General features: G+C 44.6%; 1 protein-coding gene across 1 annotated transcript in view; it reads left to right on the plus strand.

The window, feature by feature from the left end:
- The first annotated feature begins 617 nt into the window (after positions 1 to 617).
- Positions 618 to 13,535, plus strand: part of LOC107114026 (chromosome unknown open reading frame, human C7orf60) — a 43,943-nt gene continuing 31,025 nt past the window's right edge. The window contains exon 1 of the mRNA XM_015415447.1: positions 618 to 657. Within this exon, the coding sequence (XP_015270933.1) occupies positions 618 to 657 (40 nt within the window). The remainder of the gene's footprint in view (positions 658 to 13,535) is intronic.

Below are 13,535 nucleotides of genomic sequence, written 5' to 3' on the forward strand. Positions count from 1 at the left end.
CGATCAGACAAGGGAAACTTCGTCCATGGCCCATCGTAACCCATTTACTACCAGATTTTCCCCAGTGTCTTTTTACTCCGCTCCTGTAGTGGAGCAAAACGGGTTGCCGACTGGTGCAGGGTACTTCCCAGATGTTCGTGTCTGATCATGCCCTTAAAATCCGCCTGGCATTCACGCCTATGGTGGGTCTAACTGTGCATGTGATTGTGCCCTACCACTTTATTACCAGTTCAGTGGGTCTTGTGGACTGATCAGTAGTAACTTTCTAATGTTCAGAAGAAAGATATTAATCGGGTCTTTGCTAACATTTTTCTGACATTACAATCAGTATAAGGCATAGTACAATTCTATATTTCATTTATATCCTTGTATCTAATAGCCAAACATTGGCCACAATGTGGACCAGAACATCTGCCAAAAAAAAAAGCCTGCTCTGGCTACAATTTAGGGTTCTGAAAAGCCAGGAGAACTCCGTGGTTTTCAGATAAAATCTTTTTAAAAAGTAAAGGAAAGGTAAAAAGAAGAACCTTAAAATGTTATGTTTGCACATTATACCCCCTCCCCCCCAAAAAAACCCTAGCATTTGGGTGCATACTGGGTTGCCATAGCAACTCAAAATGGCACCTGGAGGAGAAGGAGGTGGAAGTATAGGAAAAGGTAAGGGTTAATGTTGCCATGAAACCACTTCAGATGGCATTATTAAAGATTCTGAAATATGTCTGCTTTGCTGAACTGTGAAAAGAGTGTGTCAGGGCAATAGACAGAGCTCTGTTCCCAAAAGAAGTGCCCTTATACTGGACTATGGGGTATACTATGGCCAAGGGGAGCCTTGCACCTAAGAAGCATGCCAAGCCAGATGTGGACCTCAGGACTACAGAAACCTCTTGCCCCTGCATCCCTGCAACAGTGCTAGCATCAGGATGCAGACCAGCAGCCCTGACCTCTATGCATGCAGAAACAGCAGCAGATCACAGAAGGAAGCCATGCTGTGTAATAAAGGACAAGATGTTCCTGCAAAGAGGCCATAAGAAACTCCCTTTTCCATAACACAGGCCCTCCCCCCCACCTCCATGTGTTTAACTTCACCTAGAAAAACACACATTCCTCTCCAGCTTAGGACAAAGAGATGTGCTCTGCATAAGACAATAAGCAGCGATTCAGCCTTCCCGCTACCCATCAAGATAACGCTGCAGTCAAGCATCCAGTCATTAAGCCAAAGCACCAGACCTGCAACATGATTGGTTCTCTTCATCCTCTCCTTTGTACCCTCCTTTCCTCAGAGGTGTCCCTCCCTGCTGACCATTAAGTTTACAATTGCCCAACCATTAATCCCTTTATGCCCCATTCAGAATGTAAGTTTTTAAAACATTTCCTGGGGACCAGGTGACCACATGACCCTTTCTGCCTCAGGTCACATTTTTAGGTATTTAAGGAGACCCCTCCCTGGGCACGCTCTCTTGCTTCTTCCTTTCCTGACCCCACCCTACCTTGTTGGTTCCATTCTCGGCCAGTTTGGAATCAGTCCACATGTGCTGCTGGTCAACTCATGATCCCTCTTCCCTTACTGTGTTATTTTTTGCTGCATGATCCAAGTGTCTCACCAGACAGGAAAAGTATCACCCAACCAACGATATTTCCTGCTCATGCAAATGTCTTTATACTTCATAATCTGTATTCTTAGCCCTGCATCGTGTGTGTGAATGCTTGATTTTTGTTTGTATGCTTGAAAAACCTTTAGTAAAGAAATCATTGTTTTAGCAATTTAGCCTCAGTGTCTATTCCGGGGTCCGGGGAATTCTAACTCCTGTAAACACTGGTTAGGTTCCCATATTTTATGCCTATTGCCGTTTAAGAGTCATAATTCCCCAAGTGTATTAATAAAAATAAGGCAATTTGGCTAACATTAGAGGAAGCCAAAGAGGACAGGCTAGAAAGAGAGGGAGCTGTGGTGCAGGGGACAGTAGAACCTAAATCGGTTCAGGTAAGAGGGGAAACAAACCAGCGGGAGAGGTGGAAGGAGTGTGGCCCGACCACAAAAGTCCTTGTTCCTCCTCCCATTGTATTTTATTTCCCCCAGCATGGTGTAGTGGTTAGGAGCAGCCAACTCTAATCTGGAGAACTGGGTTTGATTCCGCACTCCTCCCCGTGAAGCCTGCTGGGTGACCTCGAGCCAGTCACAGTCCTTTCAGGACTCTCTTAGTCCCACCAACCTCACAAGTTGCCTGTTGTGGGGAGAAGAAGGGAATGTAGTTGTAATGTAATTGTAAGCCACTTTGGGACTCCTTAGGGTAGGAAAAAGCAGGGTATAAAAACCTACTTTTCTTCTGTCGGAAATCCTGTATTATGGTTATTGCCTGATATACATTAGTATGCACTTTGCATAGTGTGCTACTAATTTTCTGCACCAGTGTTAAGAATACATTTTTATTCACTCACAATGACTAAACCTTTTTCTGGGAAACAAATCACAACATGCATCACTATGGTGTCTAAAACGAATTTTGCTGGAGAAAAAGATTGTATCTAAACAGAAAATGATTGAAGCTCCATGGTTCATTAGCTTTCACAAGATTGCCAGCAATTAGAAAGACCGCCTTTTCATGAACATGGCAAATATACAACATTGCTGCAGAATGTTACTATGATTAATAACCAGCAGAAATATTCAAAGGGCTGCAATAAATTTAAATAATTGTGTGCCATAGTTATGAATGCTGTATCAATTTTCAATTGCTATCCGTATCTGATCATCAAAGGTGGTGGTGGGGAGGAAGGTCATAATAATGATCAGAGTTCATGCACAGTCTAGTAAACCATTTTTATGGTGCAGACATGTACAGTGTTATTAAATAGTATCGCATGTAAACAAATGTGAGAGTGCCTGTGGGTTCTCATAAATTCAGAAACAAAGACCAGTCATCTGTAAAGAATGTCCAAGATGTCTTACATATTCATAAATAACTCTATGCTTGCCTTGACAAATGTAATACTAGGGCTTCAATATTTGGGCAGCTATGCTAATCAATTAAAAAGACATCCCCTGATTAATTCCCCCTTTTGGGCACACACTTTGATGTGATGAGTGGATTTGTGTGTGTCAGCAAAGCTGAGAGCAATACCACAAGCAGTTTAGATTCTGTCAAGAGTCACTCAAGGCAGAACAGTCACAGCTGAGACATCAAACTAAAATGCACCCAACCCCCTTCAAGAATCAATGGCCACATCAACAGGAAAAAAATGGATAGCCCCAAAGGGGATGGGGACAGAGGAATCCTTGAATGGTAGCTACTGGATAGCAGCCGTAGTCGAAGGTGACACTGGCAAAGGATCTTTCATAGACTATGGCAGTGCCACAGCAGCTGACCTGGATTAGTACTGAGCAAAAGAAGGGAATGATAAACCACTTCTGATCATCTCTTACTGCAAAAACCCTATGATGGGACAACCCAAAACAAAACAAAAAAAGAAATAGGAGGAGATGGGATTCATACCTTGCCCTTTTAAAAAGGTAAAGGTAAAGGTACCCTTGCTCGAAAGGCAGTCGAGTCCGACTCTAGGGTTGCGGTGCTCATCTCCGTTTCAAAGCCGAAGAGCCAGCGCTGTCCGAAGATATTTCCGTGGTCATGTGGCCGGCATGACTAAACACCAAGGCGCACGGAACGCTGTTACCTTCCCACCGAAGTGGTACCTATTTATCTACTTGCAATTTCGTGCTTTCGAACTGCTAGGTTGGCAGGAGCTGGAACTAGAGACAGGAGCTCACCCCGTCTTGCGGCACCCGGGTCTCGAACTGCTGAACTACTGACCTTCCACAGCCTGCAGTTCAGCGTCTTAACCACTTGAGCCACCACAGCTCCTGCCCTTTTAAAGGCCCTCCTTTAAAAATAACCTCATCCATTGAGCCAAGCATGGAAATCTCTTATTATTATTATAAACAACTAGGAGTAAGGCCCATTGTGGGAAGAAATACAAGCTCTAGAAGGAAGCTCCAGGTGAGTGTTCTGGCTGTGGCTGGTGGGGTGGCAGAGGGAAGGGGAAAATAGAGGGAGGCAAGCCATGTTTATTTCCTTCTGCTTAGCTATAAGGCAGGGCTGTCTCAAATCATTTTGCTGCCCCAAGTGGGTAGAATGGGAGAACAATCTCATGGTAACAGGTATGGTTCCCTTCTCCCCTGACTTATGTTGATTTGGGGCTATGCAGTGACAGCTAAGGTAGAAAACCACCTCCTCCTATGCCATGTCTTCTGAGTTTCAAGGGTCTGGAAAGCGGTTCCATAGCCAGTTACAGGGTTACCAACCTGGGTTGGGAAATACCTGTAGATTTGAGGGGTAGAGCCTGGGGAGGGCAGGGTTTGGGGTGGGGAGGGACCTCAGCAGGGTATAATCCCATAGAGTCCATTGCCCAAAGCAGCCATTTTCACCAGGAGAACTGATCTTGGAGATCTCCACGTGCTGCCTGGAGGCTGGCAATTCTAAGGGAAGGACCAGACCTGTAGATTTGAGGGGTAGAGCCTGGGGAGGGCAGGGTTTGGGGTGTGGAGGGACCTCAGCAGGGTATAATGCCAGAGTCCACTGCCCAAAGCAGCCATTGTCTCCAGGATAACTGATCTTGGTCATCTCGACATCAGTTGTAATAGCTGGAGATCTCCAGGTGCTGCCTGGAGGTTGGCTTATGTTAATTTGGGGCTATGCAGTGGCAGCTAAGGTAGAAAAGCACCTCCTCCTATGCCCTCTTTTCTGGGTTCCAAGGGTCTGGAAAGTGGTTCCATAGCCAATGACATGGTTGCCAACTCTGGGGTGTGAAATACCTGTAGATTTGAGCAGTAGAGCCTGGGGAGGGCAGGGTTTGGGGTGAGGAGGGAACTCAACAGGGTATAATGCCATAGAATCCACTGCCCAGAGCAGCCATTGTCTCCAGGAGAACTGATCTTGGTTATCTGGACATCAGTTGTAATAGCTGAAGATCTCCAGTTGCCACCTGGAGGTTGGCTTATGTTAATTTGAGGCTATGCAGTGGCAGGTAAGGTAGAAAAGCACCTCCTCCTATGCCCTCTTTTCTGGGTTCCAAGGGTCTGGAAAGTGGTTTCATAGCCAATTACTCGGTAGCTAACTCTGAGTTGGGAAATACCTGTAGATTTGAGGGGTAGAGCCTGGGGAGGGACCTCAGCAGGCTATAATGCCAGAGTCCACTGGCCAAAGCAGCCATTGTCTCTAGGAGAACTGATCTTGGTCATCTGGAGATCAGTTGTAATAGCTGGGAAATTTTCTGTAGGGGAAATGATGTGCTGTGGCTGGGGAACACGGTGATTTGTGGGAGATCTCCAGGCCCCACAGGGAGATTGGGATATGTATTTTACCTCAGGACTCCCAACAGCAACAGCAAACTGTTTAGAATGTTAGAGGCAAAGGCCAATCAGGCCGCATATGCAAATGACCTCTGTGTTCTGACTGGCTATTGGGGGGGGGGAAGGAAAAGCAAACTGTTTAGAATATTGGAGGCGAGACTCAGGCAACGCAGCCAGTGGATAAAGACAGCTTCTGAATGACAGATCATGGAGCTAAAGGCTGTGGGCATCTTGTGGAATGTTCAGCAACATGCCACCACCAAAACAGCTTTATAATATAGGAGAGATACTGAGTTTATCAACAGTTACAATAGCAGGAGTTCCCATTTTGTACAAATCTGTGAACTGCCAGAGCCACAGTACGTTCTAACAAAGAAAAGACGGGTGCTTGCCCATGAGCAAGTTCAAGCTTTTTCCAACCCCCCACATTCTCAGATGGAATCACAAGGGCTGGGGGAACTTATTAGGGTCCAGTGCGGGAGCTGCAGCCTATCAGGGAGGGATGGCTGGCCAAAGCTGAGGGGGGCAGGCATTCCTTGACCTACTTGGCTGGATTCGTCATTCCTCATGGCAGACAAAAGGATCAGGTTGGAGGGACCCAGTGGGAGGATTGGGCGGGGGGTGCTGCACTTGAGAGGATGAGTGGGGTCTCATTATTATCTGGCTCCCTGCTCCTGTCAAAGTTCTCCAGCAGCCACAAGCACAGTAAAAGGTCCCAGTCCTATCCATGGGCTCAGCAATTAATTGACTCCAGCAGGGCTTGAGGGGGAGATGGCCCAGAGTCCTGTTGTTGAGCCACTACCTGCCCAGGAGCCTCCCATGTTCGAGTGGCTGGATCAGGGTGGTGATGCCGGCAGCAGGGGGATGCAGGATGAGGCCAGTTTCAGCCATAATTGGCGACCCGCTGCCCACATGGCAGCTGCCACTGCCAGAAAGGCCAAGTGGGCCCATAGACCATTTATATCCCACCAGGCCCGTAGCTAACAACGTTTTGCTCAGGGGGGCCATGTTTTTCTTAGGGGGCCCACCACCAACATTCCCTTTTAAGCTGTGGAGTTTTGTGAGCAAAACTTCTACTTTGTGAGCTACTGCCATTAAAGTTGTGAGAGAGCAATTTGGCTGCCGCATAAATTAGTTTGCTCTGGAGCCATCCTTCCTGAGCTAAGACAAAAATCTGCGAGCTGGAGGTTAAAAAACTGTGAGCTAACTCACATTAACTTAGTTGTAAGACTGTTGGCAAATGAGAACCCAACGTATACATTTTTCAAAAAATGTTTCACCAAATCAATACAGAAGGAAAGGAGAATCAGTGGAAACAGATGTGTTTTATAGAAACAGATGTGTCTTTCTGCTTAATGCTGTAGAAAGCAGCCTTGAGCCAGTTTGTGGCAAGGCGGAATATAAACTGAAATAATAATAATAAAAAGACTTGCCAGTAAATGCATCACCTATTGACAGGCACAATGCCCAACTTACCTAATTGAGCTGCAAATAATTGATCTTGCAGAGTTAGTCAAAACCAGTACTAAGTACCATGATAAACAATGCACATAATCACACACTAATTGATCTATATTCCTCATATATATTTCTTTTAAAACTTTGTTAACTGAACTGTAACAGTTTAGTAACCTGACCAATAGGGTGGGTTTACCCTATTAAGAAGCCTCCTATGCAGGCACAATGTAACCCGTGCTTAATTGATATAAATGAAGCAGATCAGCTTATGTGTAAATAAATTCCCAGTTTAACCCATGACTTGTGTTTCATTTGAGGAGTGGGTGGCCAAGACCAGTGGTTGCCCATGAGCAAGCGCAGGCTTTTGCCAACCCACCCTACATCCTTGGATGGAATCACGAGGGTTAGGGGAGCCTATTAGGGTCAGCGCAGGAGCGCTGGCCTATCAGGGATTGCTGGTCAGCCAGAGCTGAGGGCAGCAGTCATTCCTTGACCATTCCGGCCAAGGATGAGCTCCCCATCCACCCGCCCTCTGCTTAAGACCATGTGGACTCATGTCAGCTGCCAGTTGTGGGGCTGAGCAGATTTTTTTTGGCTTCACTCGTATTGGCCATGAGGGGGCCTTTTTTTACCTGCAGGTCTGGTTACCCAATTAGGCCCTTTCTGGGAAGGCAGAAAAGCAAAGGTTGAGGGGGTTTATTCATGCTGGCAAGCACCCTGAGATATCAGTGATAGGAAGGATTCTCAAACTGGGTACTTAGCAGCGTAGCAGTCCTGGAGGCCCAGGTGGGGGCCTCTTTGGGGTTGGGGGAGCATATGACAAGCCTTAAGGCTTAGTAGTCATGGGCAGGAATGTGCACCTCCATTTCCTCTACGCACTTGACTTGTGGGTCGTGATGAGTGGGGTCCAGAAGAATTTTGGACTTGGCTCTCAGCTGAGGGGGGTGTTGCCCTATTAAGAAGCCTCCTATGCAGGCACAATGTAACCCATGCCTAATTGATATAAATGAAGCAGATCAGCTTATGTGTAAATAAATTCCCAGTTTGACCCATGACTTGTGTTTCATTCAAGGGGTGGGTGGGCAAACATCCCAGCACAAAGCCCTAATTACTCATCAAAATCACATTTTTGTTCCACCTTTCCCCCCTCAAGCACTAAGAATGGACTAAACACTGCACAGACTTCTTTTACATTTTTCTCTGTACCATAACTCATTTCCCCCTCGGCTGTTACTGTTTATTTAAGGGGTGTTTTTTTTTTTAAATACTGTACAGTACATTGCACATAAGTCAAAACAATTTTCAATTTAATTTACAGTCCCCATAGGACACTGCAAGCATTGGCTTATTTCATTCTATATACATGAAGAGATAAACTATACACTTGAGGCTATACAGTTAAGCTGCTCAGTTGGTTTCATAACATTGTTTATAGAGCATTCTTCACTGTACACATCATACACACACAATATGTGTGTTTTCAGAGAGAATAATGGTTTCATAGCAATGAAGTCATGGATATTCTGTCTCAAATAAGACTGAACAATTCATGGGGCAGCAGCAGGTATAAAAAGGCACTTTATATAACTGCTGAGTTAAACATTTTCTCCGAAATTTTGTATTCCCCAGTCCTGCTCTTTCACCAATTATGTATATTATTTTAATGGGCCCAATCCAGAAAGTGGGCCCAATCCAGCGAACAGTTCTCCAACTCAGAGTGTACAGAAATGAACGGAGGCTCCTCATGGCCACTCCACTGAATACAATGGTGCTTGCACAAGAGAACATTCCACTGGATTATGTTCAGTATGTTAGGATTATAGCCTTATCTCACAGGCTATTTCAGCAGCTCCCACATCAGTAGTAATGGTCACAGATATCAGAGTGGCTGGCTATATGAATTGGTCTTCCTTGCAGAGATGCCAAATCACTCTATGTGCTGTAAGTTTAACTTCCACATGTAATTATCATACAGACCAACAAGAGCCAGTTTTGAAGGTGGACTGCATGGCATTATACCCTGATGAAGTCCCTTCTCTCCTCAAACCCCACCCTCTCCAAGCTCCATCCCAAATCTCCAAGAATTTCTCAACCCAGAGATGGCATTCCTTCAGCAGCACCATTGGCCCTCTCAATCTGTCCCTTCTTCCTAAGGAACTAGGGGAGCTGCTTCTGGAACCACATTTCCCAAAGTGCACTGAGCTGGTGTCCACTGCCTCAGATAAAATGGAAAGAGCATCTGAGATGCTGCTGGAGGTGAAGCACAGGGAGCAGAGAGAATCTAAGATGGCACCAACTCCCTCACCAGGCAACAGCAAAAGTGGTTCCCACCCCAGCAGCAGACTTCACAATGGGGGTGGGGAGGAAATCAGGAAATCAGTAACGATCAATGTTCTAGCAGGGCTTTTTTTCCCTGGGGGAATGCACCAGAATGGAGATCCAGAACCTTTCTGACAAAATTCTTTTTAAAATGTTTAAAAGTTCATGAGTTTTCAGTATACAGATCGAAAACTTCATTTCCCTCTTGAGAGTTCCAGCACCTCTTAAAAAAAAGCCCTGCAAAAAAGGAAAATATAATAAACAATAAACTTAATATTAAAGACAACAGCAGGACTTTTTGGGCTCTCAATGACATGAACATGAAACAAAATTAATATGTTTTTATTTTTAAAGTCTATTTTCTGCAAGACAACCAGGAACACTAACACAAGCATCCTTGCTCTGATGACTCAAACAATCTTAACAATTTCTATTTCAATCTTTCTCTGATGCCACAAAGCAATGAACCATTATTCTTGAAAAGAATGGAGAAAGTAGGGGAGCAGGCAGCGTGGAATGGTTTACAGGATACCAGGCAAAGTTTGAAATTTGTAACACTTATTTGCATTGGTAATTGCTGTCCAGTGTGGCAGGTAGGGCAGAAGGCAGCGAATGGTGGGCAGAGCCAGAGCTAATTAACTCTGATTTTGTCCGTTTTTGTCCTTTGCACTCTAAAAATATTCAAGCACACTAGCACAGTAATCACTTTCTTAGCAGATAACACGTAATGTACTTAAGAAGAGTCTCTTATCTTGGTTCAGTAGGCTTGTGTGCTGTCATACTTGATTCTCTTAAGGAGAAAGTGGTGTGGTCTCCTAAGATTCCACCATCCCTTCCAAACACCGTAATCAACAACCAGCCCCCAAAAAACTTGGTAATACAACCCAGTTAGTCCTCTCTCAGTTTTGCATTTAATTTATTTTATAAACATAATAGTAATAAGTTATATTAATAAAAAGCTCTAGACTGCAATTGTATGGGAAGAAAACTTATTGGACTCAGTTTAGTTCCAAGTAAATAAGCATATGACTAACCTGACAAGTCAAAAAGAGTCCAGGGCAGGGGGAACTCTTTCTGACAGTGCAATTCTATGCAGAATTACTAAACCCGTTAACTTCAGTGGATAGTTTGGGGCAACTTTGCATAGGAATGCACTGTAAAGATCCTACACCTTCTTCTGGCAGTATTCCAACCAAAGAAATTAGAAATCTTTGTAGATTGTGTATTTTTGTGTACACTTTGCCTGCTTTTACATTTATTTAAAGAAGCCTACCATCTCATCGGCAGATGTCAAACAAATATTACTAGTGTACCTATGACATTAGTAATATTAGTTCGAAAGCATTACTAACGACAAAGCTAGAGGAGACTATGGTATCCCAGCTGAGCTATTCAAAGTCCTAAAAGATGATGCTGTTAACGTGCTGCACTCAATTATGCCAGCAAATCTGGAAAATGCAACTGTGACGGTACCTTTCTCTTATTTTGTGTGGTTAGGGATTGTTGTTTCTTTCTCTCACTCAAAGTATCCATTGCTGCCACCAGGAATTTAATTCCAGTATTTAATTAACCTTTCCCACAGTGTTGTACCCAACCTCTAAGGCTCCTTCGTTGGACTATGCAGTTCTGAGTGTTAGAAACAAAGTCTGTCTTCCTTGGCCACCTCAAGGAACACATCAAAGAAAAGAAAGTCAGCCTGGAGTATCTTTTAGTTGTGCTTTATTGCGCAAATAAAGGGAGTCGAACAAAGGCAAGCTCTCAGAACATTCCAAACTGTTTCATTTTATACTCCCTACCCCCCCCCCGACCACGAAGTCCCTCCTTCATTCCCATAGGCCAAGGTATTGAAGGTTGCATTCTTTCCGACCGCCTACTACATATCAGTTCATTTTCCTCCCAAACATACATCAACATACATTGCATGTGCATTAAAATTAACCACTCAAGTATTCGGGGTGGGCTCAATAATATTCATGAAGGTATTGCGTATGCATGGTTGGTTAGTGCTCTATTTCGCCAAGGCCATCTTGGCTTGTTCACATCCCCCCCCCCCATTCATCTTATCTTTAGCTCTGCAACTGTGTTTTGCCTTTTCAGACAGATTGTTCCTTACCGCAAAACTGCTTCAACTCACTTTAACTATTTCACTTCCCTCATGAGGATAAGACTCTGGGTTAACAATAAACAAGATAGAACTTTATTAGTAAAAGAAGTGTATTGGTTACAAGATGTTTCATTAAACATGCTCAGTAAAATCTTTCCCTTTTTACTCAGGTCTCTGTCAGCTTTTTCCTCTCACACTCTTATAATACTTTGACAATATTATATTTTGCCTAAATTCCCCCCTTAAGTATACTTTCTTCTTCCTTTAGAATCTTAACAAGTGGAGACCTGCAAGAAACTTGGGGGATGGTTATCTCATTCGTCACACCTTTGCTTCCTCTCCTCACCCCCTACCTCTCTCACACTATTTCTCCCCTCTGCCCCCCTTTTCTCCCCTCTGACCTAACCCCAAAAGACCAACAGGAACAACATTTATACAGGCCCTGCCCAGTTTTAGGAGTCCTACTTGTGAAACTTTGTTTCACAATGCAAGTAGCACAGCTTTCTGGTACGAAAATTAAGCCATTTTACATCCATTTTGCCCCTACAAAATTTCCCTGGTATTTAAGGCAGGACAAGAAATCAGTCTTTTTGGGAGTGATAATGAGGTAGTTCTGCACTACAAACATCAGTTTATACCAATGTAACTGTTATGGAATTCCTCAAAGAATCCAGGGAATTGTAGTTTGTTGTGAATAGTGGGGTGGATCCTACCCCTATTCTACCACTCAACTGAGAAAAGTTTATTTTGGCCCCAGTCACACGGGCCGGATATCGCGGGGGGAAGGCGTGGCTAATTGCCCCGGAGGAAACTAACACACAGCCGCCCGAGCACACGTCACGGTCGAGGTCCCGTGGTTAGGGGGGAGATGCCGACCAGACGGGTATCCTGCAGCATTGCACAGAAGCCGCGCGATCGCACTAGCAAGTGCTCTTTGTGTGCATGCGCTGTTGGGCGCTGTTGCGCAACCTGCAGAGACGGGCGCCAGATGCCATGTAAGTCCACCGGAAACGCATTCAGATGCCCGCCCTTGGCCCGCGGTTTCCGGAAACTAGTACCTCGTAAGTACTAGTGTTTTAATCCGCACCTTTGGCGGGGAGTCACGGGTTCGCCAGGGGAGCACTACGCTTCCCAGATGTTGGGGTGTGATCACACCCGGAAAATCCGCGGGACTCCTGTGCCTCTCCCGGGGCAACTTTGCCGTGTGACAGGGGCCTTAATCATGTATTTACTTATTAAAATATTTATACCCACCTTTCATTTTGATTCTTTTGAAGCCTTCCTCCAGTCTAAGGGAGAGCAACTTAAGCTGGACGAAGACTTCTTAAGGCTACTTGCAGAATGCTTGGATCCAACCTGATGAGAATTCTCTGATGGAGATTCCTAGCCATCTCACAGGAGTGAAGCTCCCTGGGGCAGAGAATTACTATTAAATGGAAGTGCCTTTTGAAGTGGGGAAAGATCACATCAAGTTTCAAAGGCTGTGGTGTATTCAAAATTCAATGACGAACAAGCAGGGCTTTCCAAGCATTTGTTGTGGTTAGTCATTAAAAAAACCTCCACTTATAGAAGTTCCCTGAAATAATATTCACAAGGGGTCTGAAACTCAGAGAGGAAGGCTTCACATCCTCCCTAAATGGCAACCCTGCTATTAAACGTGTGGTGTAGGTCAGATCAAAGACTCACAGAGCTGGAAAGGGTTACAGGGCCATCTAGCCCAATCCCTGGTCAATCCCTTCAAGGTCTTATCTACCCACCAACATTCCCCTGACCCATCCCAATCAACCTACCCAGTGCCAACCAATCTGCCACAAGCAGAGAAGCAAGAAGACTTTAATAGAGATCTGTAGGTAAATGTAAACATGGACAGCTAGTTGGTGCAACTGTGATCTATCCTTTCTTCACTTTCTATTGGTTTCCTCATTCATCTTTTTCTGTCTAACACACTGCAAGCTCCTGAAAAAATTATGCCCATATACTTCCTGCCCAGGGGTTTAGTGTAAGGCCTGCCAGCTGCAGGATGTCTCAAAACAAGGGTTTTTCTGGGGACATTGAGTTGGAGAGACATGTGTCAATTTTATTTTTAAAACTCCACTTTCAAGCATTGTAACAAAGGAGCCTCACCTTGTTTATCAGTGCAATATCGCACAGATTGTGACATTAAAAAGATATTTCAGACCATCTCTACACTATGGGTTACATTTCTTTTATCTGGTCCCAACTACTTAGAGTGCATTTGCATTTGGTCCTTTGCTGCCTTTGAAATTAGAATTGCATCCTGCGCAATCATACTATGGTTCTTTTGAGCAA

This window comes from Gekko japonicus, unplaced genomic scaffold, assembly GCF_001447785.1.
Source record: "Gekko japonicus isolate JY-2015 unplaced genomic scaffold, Gekko_japonicus_V1.1 scaffold1334, whole genome shotgun sequence".
Classification (NCBI taxonomy): Eukaryota; Metazoa; Chordata; class Lepidosauria; order Squamata; family Gekkonidae; genus Gekko; species Gekko japonicus.